The following is an 18,530-nucleotide window of genomic DNA, read 5'->3' as shown; positions in this document are numbered from 1 at the left end:
GATTATGATTATAGTGTGGGCTGCCATCCTAAGAATGTACAAATAATATCAAAGAAGTGTCATATAATCTCTCTATATATATTGTCTATGTAGTAGGACAAAACACAGAAAGATGAAAAAAAGTATTGATTCAGCAGTGGTTAACGGAACATTTAGTTGTGAAAAGCGATTATATGTTTTAATCAAAAAAACGTTTTTGGAATGATTAGTGCTATTGGACAACATTATATTTTAAAGATTTGCTGTTTGCTATGAATTTATTCCTTTCCTCTTTCCCTCTTAGTGTGAGCAGTGGAACTGTTCATTTGTCTTGGCTCGCTGCCCTCTGCTGTATAGGGTGAAGCGTTCAACCACAACAGCAGTCATATTTGTCAGTAATATTAATCAGTTCCTCCCTTTCGGCCGCTGAAGGAGCTGCTTTCATAGAAACAGTATAATTAAAATTAAAAATTTTAAAAATCTTCTATAGATTTCAAGAGACAGGATAATTAGCATATATGTAAAATAATCCCACTTCATTATAAACTTAATATTTATGACATTTAAAAATGCTACAAGGTACCATGCAAGGTATCATATCATGACATCAACACTAACAGCCTATTTTACTACATTATTCCTGTTACAGTCTGGTGCATTGTAGCATAGTTTCTTTGAGGAAAAGGCTGATTCGAATACTAATTTTAATTCATATCTTTATGTACCCTATAAAACACGTAGGTATATGTAGCTCGTATGCCTTTTTTTAATATCCATGAAAACCAAAGTGCAAGCTGGAATTTATTGCGCTTTATTGTAATTACCGCTGACGAGCGCGTCTCCGAGCACGCGTATTTAAATTAAATTTCCCTCGCTCGCGGACCAATCCGTGACGACAAAGGCCCGCCCTTCCTCCGCCGCCGCCAGAGCGAGGCTGGGCCTGTACCGGCATTCCCACAACCCCCTGCGAGGAAGCCAGAGAAAAGAGTCCGGTAACTGGAGGGGCTGAGAGAAAAGAAACACACGAAAGAGATACGTCGCCCAAATCATAGTAATTACAAATACATATTTTTTTTTTCCCCCCAACATGGCCGACAACGAGAAACTGGATAACCAGCGGCTGAAGAATTTCAAAAACAAGGGCCGGGATTTGGAGGTATTTGTTTTCTTCTTGACTTTTTCGGTGTGCCTCTCTCTCTCTTTTTTTGGCGAGTATGTGTGTGTTATTTTGTTTCAGGTTCCGCTGTGACGTCTTTAGTAATTTCCAGGATCTCGAAGTTTGCACCCAGCCCAAGCCAGGCCCCAGCTCCCTGCGGCTTCGACCGAGGCCTAATTCAGCCCCAGCGCTGGGCAGATCGCACCCTGCCCAGCACGCAAAACTTCGGGGCAGGGATTCAGGGGCTGGGAGGCAGGCCAGGCCGGGGCTCGCTTACTGGGCTCCGCAAACGCCTTTGTTTTTTTATGACTGGAAGAAGCTGGGTATGGTGGTGTGCTGCTCTACCCCCGAAGCTTATTCCGGGGCTGCAGGGAGCTTCTCTGCTGAAGCGAAAGTGTTACTTTGTGCGTCTTTTGTGGAGTTGATTTTTTTTTCCCTTCCTTCTCTCCGCGTGGTTGGAGTTGTTTGGATGTGGCGAAACACGAACAACGATTGATCTAACGCACAAAACTTCACAAACGTCTGTTTCTAGATCTCTTTAAGAAAATAATTCCACGGCGTTCTAGTCTGCAGTCCTTAACACCCAAGTTAAGAAATATTACGGTCTGGATGACGTTCTTATTTTTGTTTCCTTTTCTAAAGTCGATATTATATAGCATTGAAAATTGGAAGTCATGTGCTTCTTTTTCCAAAACTTAAAGGAAATCTCTTGAGAACGTGAACTATCTGGTCGATGTTACATAATACTAAGCGGCCCAACACGTCCTAACGTGAGAAAAGAGACGAAGTCTTTTTTTTTTCATCTGGTAAAGCAGTTTCCTTGTTGACGCATCAGGCTTTACTTCTGGATCAGACTCCAACATTTGGACTTTTAAATTTTGGTCTGATGTACTTAATAATGCAAAGCAACATACACGGATCTGCACGGAGGCACGAATATAATGTTCAGACCTTTGTCAGTTTTGGCCAAAACGTCCAATAGTCTGAGCGGACTGTATTTCTACATATATAGGACCATTTAAGATTCTGTGAAGTTCATCACTTCACTTTCCTTAATTGCCACTCAGCCACCCTTTTCATAAAAAAAGAAATGAATATAGCTGTGCTACACCTTCTGTTTTTTTATTTTATAAAGCAATTAAAATGATTGAGGACCATACTCTGAAACATGAGCCATCTAAGCATCTATTTGTATTAATTTAGGTTGTTCTGCCATTTATTTAAAATTTGACATGCTGTTGCAGGCTTTTTATACTTGATTTAAAATGTCTGAGTGTCCCACCCTACAGTTATCACCATTAGGATTTCTGAAGATATTTCATGCTTTCAAGAACATCATTTTTCTTCTTTCCTATTCTAGCCTTGGGATAGTGTAAAAAAGTGCCCCACCCCTTTTCTGTAAAACATAAACCTGAATCCAGTGCGTTACTGTTAACATCATATGGATCCACAGTCATGGAGCCGAACTCAAAGTAATAAAATCAGTATCAGTGCTGGCCAGTTGTGAAGTCATACTGAAGGTTTTAGAAACGTCTTGAATGTTACTGTGCTTTTGTGTGCTCAGTGCTGTCCTGTGCCTTGTGGATTAAATTCCAGAGGCGTGTGAGGGATTTCTAAGCTTAAGCCCTGAGTGAACTGCCCCTTCCTGCTACATTACTCACTGCATATGGTATGAAATTGGCTAACTGTGTTACGCTGAAATGCTGTCACATTGCACCGTAAACCATTGTTAAATCCTGGACTCTCTCCAGTGGGCTGTTTTTTTTTTAATGTTGTCACACTTGATAACCATGTTGTCCTGTACTGTTCTCTGGGTGTGTCACTGAGGTATCACAAGTATTCAAAATGTACAAGGGTGGGAGGTCATTTTAATACTTCATTGCATACTAGAAGCTCCTTTCATCATTTCCAAAAAGTTGTATGTAATTGTTGGAGTGACTACATTTGTCTTAGTAGTCCCTCTGAGAATGTCAGATCTTTCAGATGAGTAGAATATTAAATGTTTTTGTATTTTCCCCCTTATCCAGACAATGAGAAGACAGAGGAATGAGGTGGTTGTGGAACTTCGCAAGGTATTGATTTTCTGATTTATCAGAAGTTTCTTAGTAGCCCTTAACTTTTACAATGGTCATTTGTAATCTAATTGTTTTGGATATGCAATGACATGTGTAACTTTTGAATTGGAGATTTGTTTATTAAAATGTATGTGAATGTAATGTTTAGTAACTTTAAAAATTGAAAGGTATTACTGTCTGTTGAACTCAGTAAGAGCTCAGGCTATATTCTAAAAATGCACAAAATCTGTATGCATTTGAAATTCATTCAATCAAAACTCACAAGCTTTTTTTTGTCATTTGTTGTTACTGACACATCTGATTCATAGAATAAGAGAGATGAACACTTACTGAAAAGGAGAAATGTCCCTCATGAAGATATTTGTGATGACTCTGATGTAGATGGCGATTACAGAGTGGTAAGGATTGCTGTTGGTGTCTTCCATGTAAAAGTAAATAGTGTTTTTCAAAAACTGAAAATGCTAAACTGGTTGCATTCATTACAAACAATTGCTACCCAACTCATTGTGGTGTACCAGTTTTAATTTATTTTAAGCATGTAATTTAATATTTTCATTTTTATTCAATTCTGCATTGGGTCATTTGTTCCAAGACTAAATTGTGTATTTTCCTAATTTGTTTGCAGCAAAATACGTCTTTAGAAGCAATAGTACAAGTAAGTGTTTTTATACCTTCCTAATTTTATATTTTGTACAATCTTTTGATGTCTGGGACAGTGTTTTCATGCTAGTTTTGAAGATTTTGAAAGCATAGCCAGTACTGTTACATTTGCAATAAGCAAGCAAGATATTTTTCTAAAGTCGCTGTTTATAAGATTAATTCTGTTGGAAATTATGGGGGGGGAGAAACCTCTATTAAAAACACTGGTATTGATACTTCAAGGTAAAGTGGAGTTAAAGCTCCACATATATTGCTTAGATAAATTCAGCCAAATATTGCAAAGGTACAAGTGGATTACAATCATTCATTTCATTGCAAGGCTTGTGAATGGCTCTCTATTGGTACTGCAAGTTTAATTTCTGAGTTTATTTCAGAATGCTTCCAGTGACAACCAAGGCATACAGTTAAGCGCTGTGCAGGCGGCAAGGTAAGCAGTTTGTGGAGTACTGAGTTGACAGACTTCTATATTTTCAATACCCATAACTTTTGTTTTCACCGCTCCCCCTGCTTTATAACTAAAATGTTGACTAAAACTAATTTTAGTCTTTAATTACAAAATTACAGTGGAATTAATCATTTGTTTGTGAAATTTGTTTTGCGGCATTCTGCCTGTGAACTATACTTCGATTGCAGGTATTGTGCTCTGTCACCAGATGGCTGTAACCACTGCTTCCTTGATTCTGAGGCTTAAGGGACATTTTATAAATTTGTTTCCTTCGGTTATTTTAATCACTGTACCTGTTAGAATATGAAACTGAGGATTGCATGTTTCTTCTGCAGGAAGCTGTTGTCAAGTGATCGGAACCCACCAATTGATGACTTAATAAAATCTGGCATTTTACCTATACTAGTTCATTGTCTGGAAAGAGATGACAAGTAAGTGACGATCTTTTTGCAACATGCTGTGTTTTTCATTTAAAACTCCCAAGGTTCAATCTGTGATCTATTTATTTAAATCAAGGTAATGGATTTAACTGGATTTCATAAACCATACATAAAACAGGTCTTCTACCTTAAAGCTTCAGATTCAAAATTTTCTCTCTCCAAATGTTTAAAAAGAAACCTGCATTTTAAAGTCTTAAATATTATGTACCATAACTGAATTTTCAAGTAGTAATATTTTCTCCAAAACTAAAAGGATTACTATTAGCTGTATCATAGGGTTGGTTCTTTTATGGTTAGCTTAGAATTCAGTGGCTCTAAATGTAATTTATAATTACATGCAAGGAAATAGCTTTGATGCAATGTCTAATTGGTCCTCAAGTAATATTCAGTGGACCACCACTAATTTGTTAGTGGTGGTCATCATTCAGTTTGAAGTAAGATTTTAAAACAAGTGAATACGTTTTATACATGTATAGTTTCACAGCCAATTAGGTCCATGCTTGAAAGAGAAACAATACACTAATTATAAAAGCAAAAACATTTTACTGTGCTATGTACTTACTAGAGTACAGAGTTAAGTGTGATTTCAATTGTAATCTTTTATTAACAAGTATTACAATATTATTTTTACAGCCCTTCCTTACAATTTGAAGCTGCCTGGGCTTTGACAAACATTGCCTCTGGAACGTCAGAACAGACACAAGCAGTTGTTCAGTCAAGTATGTACATAAATATCTACAAGCAACTTTTAGGAGAGAGATGATCTATTTTTATAGAACTGCACTAAATCCTTCACATTCTTTCTTGTGTTTGTTAAATGCCTTGCCTTGGAAAATGTAGCCACATTTGCTTTGCCTGAAGAATTGATAGATGTTGAAATGTCTTGACATTTTTTTAGAGAATTATGTACGTATTTGTGATAAGAAGTGTTCCAAGTTAAAAAGATTATCTTTTGTGCTTTCTTTTTCTCATAGATGCTGTTCCTCTTTTCTTAAGATTATTGCACTCTCCACATCAAAATGTTTGTGAACAGGCGGTCTGGGCCCTGGGCAATATCATTGGTGTGTACCTCTGTACTTTTTATTTAAACATTTTAATTCAACAAACTAGCAGAATTTAAATATCTGATTGACCAAAGTATGCAGAAATATTAAACCTTTTTAAGATTCTCTATTTTTAATGCCTTAAACCTTGGATAATGTATCTTGTGTGGCTTTTCTCAAGGGGACGGACCTCAGTGCAGAGATTACGTCATCAGCCTAGGTGTAGTGAAACCCCTGCTGTCCTTCATCAGCCCATCTATCCCTATTACCTTTCTTCGCAATGTCACCTGGGTGATGGTTAATCTCTGTCGTCACAAGGATCCGCCTCCACCAATGGAAACCATTCAGGAGGTATAAAAAACCTGCTTTAATAAAACCCTGCTCTACAAGTTACTGGTATAAACTGTTATTTAACTTTATCTGAATCTATCATTTGTCCTGTTGAGATTTTAATATAGCTGGAATAATAGGAATATAGGATTTCAGCATTGGACTATACGCTAGTTAAGTAATAGCTGCTGTCATAAAAGTATTCAGTTATAGGTGGTCTTTGTTTTACACAACTTAACAATCCTACTGGTGGTCAGTCTCATTTGTTTTGCTGCCTGCAGATTCTTCCTGCTTTGTGTGTCCTGATACATCACACAGATGTGAATGTAAGTAAGAAAGCTTATGCACTTAGTCTAAACTTAAGATATTTTTGGTCAGAAACTGACAATATTTTCATATGCTTTCCCAGAAAGAGCTAATTTTTTTTTCTCTTGTAGATTTTGGTTGACACAGTCTGGGCTCTGTCCTACCTAACAGATGCTGGAAATGAGCAGATTCAGATGGTTATTGATTCAGCGATAGTTCCTCATTTGGTGCCTCTCCTTAGCCATCAGGAAGTCAAAGTACAGGTATGAATCTTCAAATTAAAAATTGCAAACTTTAATTGAATACTTTTTTTGTTGTGAAGCTTAGGACAAGTCTTCACTGACTAATTTACATTCCACACAACTACCTTTTAATCATCCTGAAGTTATCCTTAGCTGAATTTCATTTTGACATCTAAAATCACATCTGACAACTGTGAAAACTCCTTTATTAGAAAAGGAAACTAAATTGATTTGCCTTTCTCAGAGTAACCCTCTTTTATCTCTTAAATGTTATACTTTTAGGCATTTTTGGTGCATATGGTGAACCATCATTCTCACACAAAGACTATTACAACTTGCATATAGTTCTTAATATTGTCTGCAATCAGATGACAGAAGAAACTGATAGTACATTGAGAACTCAATTTCGTTTTAACACTTATATTCTCAGTCTGCTTTTTCATGGGTCGAATTTTATCTGTTCAGATAAAAAAATCTGTATATTTTTGGTTAATACCTCTTGTATGATTAAAAATGTTTTTGAATTTTGAACTTGAGAAACGTTTATTTTAGACTGCAGCACTGAGAGCCGTTGGCAATATCGTGACTGGTACAGACGAGCAGACGCAAGTGGTTCTCAACTGTGATGCTCTGTCCCACTTCCAAGCTCTCCTTACTCACCCAAAAGAAAAGATCAATAAGGTAACCTGCATGCTTAAACTTGTTGATTTTGTTTACCTTAATGCTGTCGTGCATATGAAATGTCCTTGTGTAATTAAACTCTCTCTGGATTGCCAGCAGAGTTTTATGTGTTTTTGAGCTTTACTTGCTTGCTACGTAGTAAACACTTAATTTAATCCTTTGATATTTTGTAAGTTGAACATGCGTAAACCTGAATGTTGGAGGTGATGAAATAGAGATTGGTGCCTGTGTGAATGTTCTGAGTGGTGTAATACTGGTAAATATAACGATCATTGTACTTTTTAAGTTAAAAACACTTGGTAAAGTTTCCTTAATGGTTATTGGGTGGGTGGAGGGAGGGAACAGGTGTGCATGCGGAAGACTGTTGCATCTAGGCTGGTGAAAAGGGGGCTCTGAAGATTTCAGTATCTCTGCTGACATTGGAGTGCATCTGAAGCCAGTCACATTGAATTTTAAAGGCTTGTTGTGATCTGGCTGATGATTAGAGCCTTGAAAATGCTCACCTTGCCAGCCTTGGCACCCTTTAGTCTCTAACAGGTACATTGTGATGGTGTTCCTGTAATCTGATCCAACACAATTCTCCCCTAGCCTTTTATTTTCACTGTTATTGCAGGATCCTATTGTGTGTAAAAAAAAAAAAAAATCAGCAAATGAATATGCTCTCTGATCTTGCAGGAGGCAGTGTGGTTCTTATCAAACATAACTGCAGGGAATCAGCAGCAAGTTCAAGCTGTTATCGATGCCAATCTTGTGCCAATGATCATACATCTGTTGGACAAGGTAAGGAAGTATTGGATGTTTACTCTATATTTTTTCTGTTTAGTAAATGGAGAACATTTGTATTGAACTGGGAATTTGTTTTTAAGGGGGATTTTGGTACTCAGAAGGAGGCTGCCTGGGCAATTAGTAATCTCACCATAAGTGGAAGAAAAGATCAGGTAAGATCTTACCCTTAAATTCTTAAGAATTCAAATCTTAGTCTGTTGTTGCATTGCCACTTTGATCTGGTCTGAGACTGTCAAATAAATACAATATATCTTCGTGAATATTAAATATCTTCACATATGTAGCCACATTTTTCCTGAAGTCAGAACTCTCCTTGCATATGCACATTTGGTACCACTGTACTGTGTGAAGGAAAAAAGATATTGCACAAGTTTGAGTTCTAACCTGTGTGCCTCAGCATCTTTATGTAACGGAGACTTTCAAGGTATTTAATGGGTTATTGTGGAATTATTTCTAAAGGAGTACCAGTGTTTTAATGAACTTGAAATGAATACTGTTAAGACCCATTCGTTTGTTACTTTAATCAAGTTTAGTCTTCCATCTATTTTAACTTCTTTGCATCATTTTCCCAAATACCGAGAAGACTAGCATTTAGCCCGAACCCATCATCTGAAGTGGGTCACTGCTAGCTGAGATCAGTCTGCACATGACCTGTGTAGGTGTTTTCACACTAGCAGGAACTTAGATTGCATCCTGTGTCAAAATACTAGTATGGATGGGATCTTGTTTGTTTGTCAGACAGTAGATATTGGAGTTGTCAATTACTTCAAATATGTAACATAAAATGTTTAAACCAACTGAATAGTCAGTTTGGATTTCAAGTTGCAATGATTCCATTTGGTCATCTTCAATAATGTGGGGAAGTGGAAGACCACAAAGCATAGTAAGGCAAGGTGTTCTTTTTTCATTTTGTTTCCACTAGGTGGCATACCTTATCCAGCAGCAAGTCATTCCACCTTTCTGCAGCCTACTCATCGTTAAAGATGCACAAGTTGTTCAAGTAGTGTTAGATGGACTGAGTAATATCTTGAAAATGGCAGACGATGAGGCAGACACTATTGCTAATTTGATTGAAGAATGTGGAGGTAAGCTTTCTTTTACGGCTTCTGTACAACTTTCGGTTGTGGGGCGAGTATAGTACTTTATCAGTGCACTCCTTGGAATATGTGATGCAGTGCATTGCAGAAGTTTTCCCCTCCTGGCTGTGATATATTTGATGAAGTAATTACACAGATTTTCTCAATTAATTTGAAACGGAAGTGATCAATCTGACACTGACATTAATGAAGGAGGTTGAAATATCCATGAGATCTGCACAGAACATTTGCATTATTCAGCCCCCTAAATCACTACCTGGTTGAGGCACCTTTAGACAGCAGTAAGTGCTGTCATTTGGGGTAGGTCTCTGACCTTTCTAAATGGTAGTGAGAATTAAATGTTTTTTTTAAATGAAATCATTTAATGAACAGCCATCAATTTTCTATTTGATTCATGTCAACTTTGTGCCAATCAAGGATGTTCACTTTTTGTCAGTACACTTCTGTGGGGCATTATTGTGCTTTGGTTCTTTTGTCATACTGAAAAGTGAATTTTTGACCAGGTTTTAGATCCATGATGAATACATTGGTACAAGAGAATACGATGGGAGTAAAACTGGTGCAAGGTTTTTTCACGTGGTGATTAGTAATGTTTTTTTTTTACCAGAGTTGACTTATGCCATTTCTTGCATCAGAAATGGCGGAAGGTTTTGTGATATTTCCGTGCTTCGTCCTATGCTTTGTACATTTTTAATTTAAGACGCACACATTTTCATGTGTCCATGTAGGCCAACTAAGATATGTTTCATGTATGAACGCTGACTGCCATCTCAAACACAGAAATCTTTCGAAATTATGATTGACTTCACAGTGGCAACCCTGATTCATTTTCTGCTTTCTTATTTGAGTGGTAGTCTGGGTGGCATGTAAGACTTCCTAAAGATGAGTGACTTTGAAATTTTCTTGTGACCCTCTCCTGATCTGTGCTTCTCAACTTGTTTCCAAAGCTGCTTTGTCTTTGTGGTTGGTCATATCGCTATATAGGTGGGGCTTGAAATTCAGTATCTTAACAGAGGAAGCTTAGAGACAGATGCTTTTACTCTTAAGTCAACCAGTTTATTTACAAGCCGCTACACTAAATTATTTTTCCAACTAATCTGTAGGACTTCTCTACCAAAGGGGTTGAATAATTGACTTGTATTTCCATACTATTAGCATTTTTAATCTATTGGTTAATATGATTGCAAGCTCAGAGGGCAGCCAGACTTTGAAGGGGATGAATGCATTTCCAAGACATTCTTGGATATTTGTCAATTTTAAGTCTCCACTCTTGAAATCACTGAATGCTGTAAAATCCTGTGTACATTTTGCATTTCAATCCAACAAAACAAAAAGTAGCCGGGTAACTTAAGAATTGCTAAAGGTTTCCCTGTGGAATGTTTGCTATTCCACACTGACTAATTCTAAATTATTTTATAGGTTTGGAAAAGATTGAACAGTTACAGAATCATGAAAATGAGGATATCTATAAATTGGCCTATGAAATTATTGATCAGTTCTTCTCATCGGATGATGTAAGTACTAACTCTGTCTTCCAAGATCTGATGTTCAAATGTCTAAAAATTAAAATGAAGGCATATAGTCTTAATTTTATCTAAAGGCATTAAAATCCACAGGTGGTTTTGCATATTAACAAGATTAAAAAGCTGTTAAAATGAAGAAATAAATGATAACTTAAGCAGCAGTGTCTTTATCATTTTTTTTTTCCCCAAGTAGTAACTGCTCATCTTAATGCTTTTAATTGTTTTCAGATTGATGAAGATTCTAGCCTGGTTCCAGAAGCAATCCAGGGTGGAACTTATGGTTTCAATTCATCAGCTAACGTGCCAACAGAAGGGTTCCAGTTCTAAAAAGCTTCCCAATCTGGAGTTAATGTCATGATGCAGCACTGTAAAACGAAATTTGATCCATTGTGCTCGGCTCATGGGATCCACTGCTGCATTTAATCCGAGAGAAATGTGTGGATTTCGTTTGGCATCCAGGGAAAGCCCAAATGAAGTTGTGATGGCGAGTGGGTGCGAGTGAGAATGAGTGGCTAAATGTTGCAAAATCTACACTGAATGGTTTGAAGATGTTTCGAGTAACTGCAAGTTATTAGAGGTCTTCAACAAAGGGGGATCAGAGAACCAAGGTAATTTGAAAGATTTGATGAAAGCATCATATCATAGCTTGTGGACTTGTTGCTGACAAAGCTGGAAAATAGTCAACATTTGTCAAAGTCCAGAGCGCCACAACCAAGGCCTTGCTATGAAGCACTGTGTGAATGAACCCATGTATGAATGTCTGGACTCAGTGGTGTGGAGCCAGGTTCATCTCTAATGCAGGGCTCTTCGTTTGTGAAGCAGACTCCAAAGTCCAGGAGCGCGGCGTGTGTACGAGAGTATGGGCGGAGTATGGGTGTGGTGTATGTGAACGCATGCAAAACTTAATGTGCCTGTAAAAGGCTGAATTAATAAATCCCAGAAGGAAAAACACCAAAATTTTGCATTAGTATTAAATTACACTGGACATAAATTCGGCAGGTTGAGCAGCAGTGCATTGTAAGATATATTCAGTAGTCTCTGGTTGACTCTTGCATCCAGTGTTTACCTTTTTTTCCCTTTTCCTTTTTTAATTTTTATTTCTAAAATTTTTACAGCTTTTATTTTAGATGCTTGTGTAAAACTAGAAATTACAGGAAGGCTCCCCCTGTACTTTTGCACCAGAGGTTGGTTTGATGCTGTGAATCTTTCCATATCATCACCTTTTACAAACCAAATAAACTTACTTGTGTAAGTTAGCTTCCTGCATGAATAAGAGTGAAGTTTTTCTATGGAGCAAATCACTGCTTTGCAGTACTGTTGCCATAATGAAGTGCTTCAACTTTACATCACAAGAATATAAAATGTCCATTTTATGTTACATTGTGAATCACTATAACCTTTGCATGTACTAAACTACAGCATAGCAAATTTTAGGTATTTTTTTTAGATTGTACACAGTGGAATTACTTTTTTAGGGTACTGTGGTGTTTAAATAGTCTTTTTTGACTAATTTCTGATTTTCATATATGGAACATCCTTAATTTGCACATGAACTGCTGAGGAAGGACTGATTTGGAAAAGGGTGTGCACAGATGTATAAATCAATTGTTCCTGCACCTTTAACAATATGCATACTTTTACTTTTTTTTACTTTAGCCACGAACAATCCATTATGAGCCACTTCAGGAGTTATTTAATCAATGACTTAAATGCTTGTTTAAAAAATGGAAATATGCTTCTCATTTGAGTTAGACAAGTTCTCTTTAAGGTGGCTCATTGTAGGAAAAGCTGTGCCTTTCTCTCTAGAGCACAAGTGATGCATGAACAAGTTTGCTGTATTTAAGTACATCCAAGGTTGGCCACAATTAGCCTGTCAATTTAAGTAATTTTGAACACTGTAGAATGTATTTCATTTGTGGTCATAACCTTTTGTTGAACTAGGCTATTTCTTTTTGCAGCATTCCTTGTCAGCAAAGATGTGGTTTCAAAATGAAAGGAAAAGGGATAGTCTGCTTAACCTGTTACGTTAGACTACAGGCTAGCTTGTCTTTAACAAAATAAATATTGAAACCCATTTGTGTAGTGTTTTTTTTTCTTCCTTACACACCGTGGCCTGCGAGTTGGGAGTTGAATAAAATGCAAGTTAAAAGCTTTCTCACTCTCTTGAATTTAGAACTACGGTTTTGTGGTCATACCTCACCTAAACAGATTAGTCAAGCTACTGCCCGTTTTCAATACTTAAGAAGAACATTTAAACCCGTATTGAAATAACTGAAAAATGAAGATCTACCGTGCTAGTTATCACCTTACATCTACTATACATCTCGAAACTGGTCGCAGGAGTATTAATTTACATTATTTGTTGAAAAATGAGTTCGCATCCAAGTTCCACAAAAAATGTAAGCACAAAGCTGTGCAATCTTTTTGGCCCAAAGCTTGACTTCCACTCCTACCCTATGGAAGACTGTATTAGGCCGATTTCCCTGTTTAATGTACGTCAGAAGAAAAAAAAACTGCACCTACTACACGGATTTCCAGATAAGTTTTGTTCCAGTGGCAAGAGATGTTTCGGTTCAAGTTCAGCATGGGGCTCGGCGAAGCACTGTTAACTGAAGCTGGAGGAGACTACTGGCCCCAGAGCAAGTAACCTCCCTGCCAAATCAATCCCCATTTTCAACAAGCCGATGCCGGTGTGACCTTTCCCAGCGCCGGATTTGCCTTCGGGTACAGTAAGTTTCTTGGCAGGTGCGCTGGAGGGTGATTTTCCTCCGCGTCACGTTTGATTTACATTTAAACGCCTGTGGAGGGTCGCCGCCATTGGCGGGCTGCGGTTCGAAACGAGCGCGCCTGCGCAGACGGTGCGGGCCGGGCCGAGGCTGTGCGGAAGATCCCGGGACTCTGTGTGTGTGTGTGACCGCACGACTGAAAACAGGTGAGGTGAAGGTGACGACTTCGGATTTATGTCTGCGAAGGGGTTGTGAGAGATAGCTTCTCCGCCGACAGCGTCGCAATGAAACTTTAAAATGAAGTTGTCCGCCTCGAAGAATGACCTGGGTTGCAGTCGCTGTGGAAAAGCCCGGTGATCCTTCGGTGTTGCAACTTTGAAACACAGGTTGGAGTGAATCGGATATTTCTGGATAATCACTTGCAATTAAAAAAATATATATTATTTTATCCTCCAAGAAACCGCACAAAGACTTTATATTCCGAGCAGCGTCGTACCGGTCATTGTTAGTTTTATATCTACATATGGGCGGAGAAGAAATAACGTTTTGGATTTGCGTACTTTAAAAAAAAATGCTGAAGTAGAGATATGAGCAAGCCTAAAACTAGATTAATTTAATAAATCAAGGTGCCCGCTAATTTGTGTTTAACATGTATTAGAAAAGAACGAAAAGTCCATTATTGTATATTTAACAATAGCCTGTTGTCTAAGCTCGTTCTTTTTTACTCTGTAAAAGTCAGAATAAGCTACAATTTCCGTTGACGTTCGAGTTTAATCGCTTTCAACTCAAGAAGTGCGTAATTAAAACTTTAAAAAACTCTTTAATTCTCGTCAGACGTTGCTCCTGAACCTTGTCTTGTAAACTAAATCTCACATTTATTCTCGCTTGTATCAGTCTTACCGACAGCGGGTAATGTCTGGGATATTATTCATCTTGAGACCAATGGATTTATCCGAAGTCGTGTGAATTTGTGAAAATGTCGTTTCCTTGTGGATTATCAGATTGTAAGAACCGGCACTGTCGTACTCTTAACAACAGACCTGTTAATGAAAACTCTCGGTGGTCTTTCATGATAAACTGATGTCTGAATGATATTGCTAATATGACCTCGGGGCAAAAATAGTTCTTACAATGGCTTGCGAATGATAAAGATTCAATTTACATGACGCGATTAAGTGGCATGTTGATGCTGAACACCGAGTCAAGTCTCATTAAAGAATCAGGGATGAAACTGTGCAGCCAGCCTGCTGCGAAATGTCAATAAACTCCCGTAGGAGAGTGGCTGGGAAGAAATATCAGTAGTGCTTGAACAATCAAAACCTGTTGCACCAGCTTCTTAAGAAATGTTGATCACCATTATCTTTTATTGTCCTCGGAGGATACCCGACTTTGTCTCTTAGATCTTTATTTCATGTACATATGCATTCCTATAGAAACAGCTGCACAGTAATTCATTAGGCTCTTTGGTTAACTGGTCGTTCAATTTTCCAGGAACTAAAACGTTTTAAAGAACTGTTATCTAACTCAAAACTCACTTTTTTTTTTTACTGGGTACTGTGTCTCATTGCCCTACATCCTATCCTGTGTGTTTCTCTTTAGTTGTTTTTTTTTACTTTTAATTGCACTTTACTTATGGCTTGTACTTGAGTTTTGGAAAATTGATCTATATTAATGTATTTGATCATTATTTATAAATAGAAATATTAACTTATACAAAGAATTGTATTGAATTGCGGTGTTTAAAAAAATACACCCAGACTGGTTTCAGTGGGTAATCACTTTATATTTTTGGTCTTTGTTTCAGTAGTTTGATGACCAGATATTTGTTTTGTGTCACCAAGACTTGCAGTGTCTTGGCAGGCACAGTACAGATCGCTAAAGACCTTTCTTCGGACATGCAGGCATACTGGGTACGCCTTAACGTAGTGTATTTTTTTTTACAGAATAAAAAAGCATGGAAAGTCTGGAGGAGGATCTCACGTGTTCAGTGTGCTACTCGTTGTTCAGTGACCCCCGTGTTCTGCCGTGCTCCCATACCTTTTGTAAAGGCTGTTTGGAAAATGTTCTCCAGGTTTCTGTCAATTTCTCTATCTGGAGGCCGTTGAGAACCCCCCTTAAGTGCCCCCACTGCAGAAATATGGTGGAACTGCCCCCAACAGGGGTTGAAGCCTTGCCAACCAATGTGTCTCTCAGAGCTATCATAGAGAAGTTTCAAAGGGACGACCAGTCCAAACCTCCCTCCTGCCAGGAGCACCCAAAGCAACCACTGAACGTGTACTGTCTCCAAGATCGTCAGCTGATTTGCGGAGTTTGTCTTACCATTGGGCGGCATCGGGGTCATGCCATTGATGACCTGCAGGCAGCCTTCATGAAAGAGCAGGAGGCTCCAGGGACGCTCGTGGAGCAGCTGACTGATAAGCGGTGGGCCGAGGTTTCCTTGTTAGCAGAAAAGCTGGAGCAGCAGAAAGCTGGATGTGAAAACCTCATCAGACAAGACAAAGAATCCGTGGTGCTGTACTTTGAGAAGATTAAACGGACCCTGGCGCAGAAGGAACGGGAGTTCCTGGCTGCTCTTGATGATGCAGGTGCTAAGCTCTCAAGTGAGTATGACCCACTGCTTGAGACGCTTAAGGACATGAAGGAGGAGCAGCTGGAGCTCATGTCGTACAGTGCAGCAGTGGAGGAGGAAGACTCTCCCCTTCTTTTTCTGGAGAAGGTTCATATCTTCCGAGAAAGAGTTGCAGCTCTGAGCAAAGCGCCCCTTCCAGTTGTTAAACCCTTGTACATCTATCCAAGGGCTGGGGAATATCTGAAACACAAGTGGTCTGGGATTACTCTTGGGAACCTTGAAAGAGAGGAAATACCACAAATTAACCACTGTCAGGGCCAAGTTATTTCCAGAAATCTCAACAGACTACAAGCTTTGTATGTCAGTAGGTCTGTGTTGGTGTTGCTTTTGCTCTTGGTTTTATTGGGCAGCGCACTGATTGGCGTTCAGCTCAGCCGGTACTCTGATATGTATCAAATTAATGAAATGATTCGAAATTATGCGTGTGAAATAACTGCCCCTTTCTATTCAGGGAAGGATGTGGCTGTTTATTTCCAGTCAGTTTTGGTAGATTTTATCACAGTGTCAAGATCATTTTTTCAGCTGTAGGGGAAGTTGACTTATACATTGATTTATACCGGTTTTAAGACCTAAAGCGAGTTTTTAAGAATAATTTGTAACTGAAGGTCCTGAAAGCTGCTGGTTAAATGAAAATGAACTATTTGGCAAGAGTACTGCGATATGAAGGCTAACATCACAAAATTGGCATAGGGCTGCCAGGGATACAGTCAAGATTAGCTGAGCTGGACATTGGCAAAACAGCAACTTCCCCTATTACAACAGGCTAGACCTTATGTCAGTGAGAAAGGCCTGTGGAGTTTGCAGTGGATCACAAGAGGATGAGCTTAACCACTGGGCAGGTTGGAAGAGTTTATCTGACCATTGCTATTCTCCTGTCTAGTACAGGAGTCATTGGTGCAAGATAAGCTAGAGATGGTTAGGAACAGTGTATTAAGCACCTATCTGCATTCTTCAATAAATTGACCCTGAAACAACAAACAAGAATTAAACATCACCTTAGTATGAAAGTATAGGTCCACTAGTATTTCGCACCCTAGAATACTAGAATATTATAGTACTACAGAAAACAATTGAAGTAGGTGAGTAAAACTTGTCATTTTAATAATAATAATGTAATAATGTTTCTTTATTAGCCCTATACAATTTCTTGCATTAGGAATTCGTCTTTTCGCATACCCCAGCTTTTCTCCAAGGAGACACAGACAGGGAGAGAAGCTTGGGGTCAGAGTGCAGGGTCTGCCATTATACAGCACCCCTGGAGCAGTTAGGGTTAAGGGCCTTGCTCAGGGGCCCAACGGAGTAGGATTCCTCTGCCGGCCGCGGGATTTGAACCGGCAACCTTCCAGTCACAGACGCAGATCCTTAGCCACAGAGCCACCGCTCCGCCCATTTATAGATAACCAAGTATTTATCAGGGAGCTATTTAATGAGCTGGTAATATAAATTTTCTATTGCTATATTAATCTGATCTGGGGTGAGTTTCCCAAAAGCGTTGTAGCACTAAGAACATCGTAAACTCCATCTTATGATCGATTGTTAATTTATGAGTGTTTCCCCAAACCCATCATAACTAAAGTAGCATGTTAAATCCTTCGTAATCTACGTGCTCCCCAACCCACTCATTAATTGCTAAGTGCTTCTTAAACTGGCTACCACTTGCGCCAACCTTTGCGACAGACGGAGATCACCAGACAGAGCACATTAAATTCGCGTCATGACAGTTCTCCGGAAATTTAGAATACTAAGATATATACTTGACTGGATGATATCAGGATTTTCATGATGAAGTGCAGTAATGCATTATTTAAGTTTAAATCAGTGGGTTGGAGCGGTGGCTTGTATCTCTAGCCTAAAAGGGCTGCAATAGCAGAGGTTCTCTGCATTGAACGTACAGGTGTTTTGCAATCACCAAGGACTTTTTACGGACCTTGTGGCAATGTGGCCTGGGGGTACCCACGAAGCCTTGATCTGGGCCAATTCGGCAGTGTGTCAAACTGCAAAACACGGCGAGTTTGGTGGTGGATGGCTACTGCGCGATGGCAGGTATCCCCTTCGTGCATACCTGTTGACACCTGTAACTAACCCCCAGAGGGCGGCCGAAGAACAATATGACGCGGCACATCGGCGAACCCGCAGCCTGGTGGAACGCAATGTAGGTCTCTGGAAAAGTCTTCGTAAGTCAGCGGGTGGCATCAGATTTTCACCTCAGCGGTGCGGCGCTGTGATAGTTGTGTGTGCGCAATGCTGCACAACATGGCTGTTGGAGCAGCCGTACCCCTGCCCAGTGAAGACGAGGAGGATGAGGGCGAGGAAGAAGGGACGGAGTTTCCTGATCTTACAGCAGAGGGTGTATACCAGGCTGGTGTGGAGGCTTGGCAGGCCGTCATCCCTACCGTTTTTACATAATTATTT

At 39.0% G+C, this 18,530-nt stretch overlaps 2 protein-coding genes and 1 non-coding gene across 5 annotated transcripts; all 3 read left to right on the top strand.

Moving 5' to 3' along the window:
• The first annotated feature begins 930 nt into the window (after positions 1-930).
• On the top strand, positions 931-12,837 carry kpna4 (karyopherin alpha 4 (importin alpha 3)). Of its 2 annotated transcripts, none has more exons than XM_088618287.1 (17): positions 931-1,135; positions 3,163-3,207; positions 3,519-3,608; positions 3,836-3,865; positions 4,245-4,297; positions 4,651-4,746; positions 5,389-5,474; positions 5,730-5,816; positions 5,980-6,149; positions 6,410-6,454; positions 6,566-6,697; positions 7,229-7,357; positions 8,033-8,137; positions 8,224-8,295; positions 9,066-9,228; positions 10,660-10,754; positions 10,992-12,837. In XM_088618287.1, the coding sequence occupies exons 1-17, from the start codon at positions 1,067-1,069 to the stop codon at positions 11,088-11,090; spliced, it is 1,566 nt and encodes a 521-aa protein (XP_088474413.1). In that variant the 5' UTR covers positions 931-1,066; the 3' UTR covers positions 11,091-12,837. The 2 variants fall into 2 exon arrangements, with proteins under 2 accessions (XP_088474413.1, XP_088474404.1); XM_088618278.1 differs by lacking the exon at positions 931-1,135 and adding an exon at positions 1,264-1,539.
• LOC148677120 (small Cajal body-specific RNA 7) lies at positions 7,556-7,929 on the top strand. The gene has a single exon (XR_015931096.1).
• A 714-nt stretch (positions 12,838-13,551) lies between the features above and the next one.
• On the top strand, positions 13,552-17,489 carry trim59 (tripartite motif containing 59). Of its 2 annotated transcripts, none has more exons than XM_088618381.1 (2): positions 13,552-13,695; positions 15,433-17,489. In XM_088618381.1, exon 2 carries the CDS (start codon positions 15,444-15,446, stop codon positions 16,644-16,646), a length of 1,203 nt encoding a protein of 400 aa, XP_088474507.1. In that variant the 5' UTR covers positions 13,552-13,695; positions 15,433-15,443; the 3' UTR covers positions 16,647-17,489. The 2 variants fall into 2 exon arrangements, with proteins under 2 accessions (XP_088474507.1, XP_088474510.1); XM_088618384.1 differs by having other exon boundaries at positions 13,615-13,875.
• Positions 17,490-18,530: the final 1,041 nt, after the last annotated feature.

This window comes from Lepisosteus platostomus, chromosome 2, assembly GCF_059453375.1.
Source record: "Lepisosteus platostomus isolate fLepPlt1 chromosome 2, fLepPlt1.hap1, whole genome shotgun sequence".
In the NCBI taxonomy this organism is placed as follows: Eukaryota; Metazoa; Chordata; class Actinopteri; order Semionotiformes; family Lepisosteidae; genus Lepisosteus; species Lepisosteus platostomus.
The sequence above is the reverse complement of the archived record's forward strand: the minus strand, read 5'-3'. Positions and strand labels throughout refer to the sequence as shown.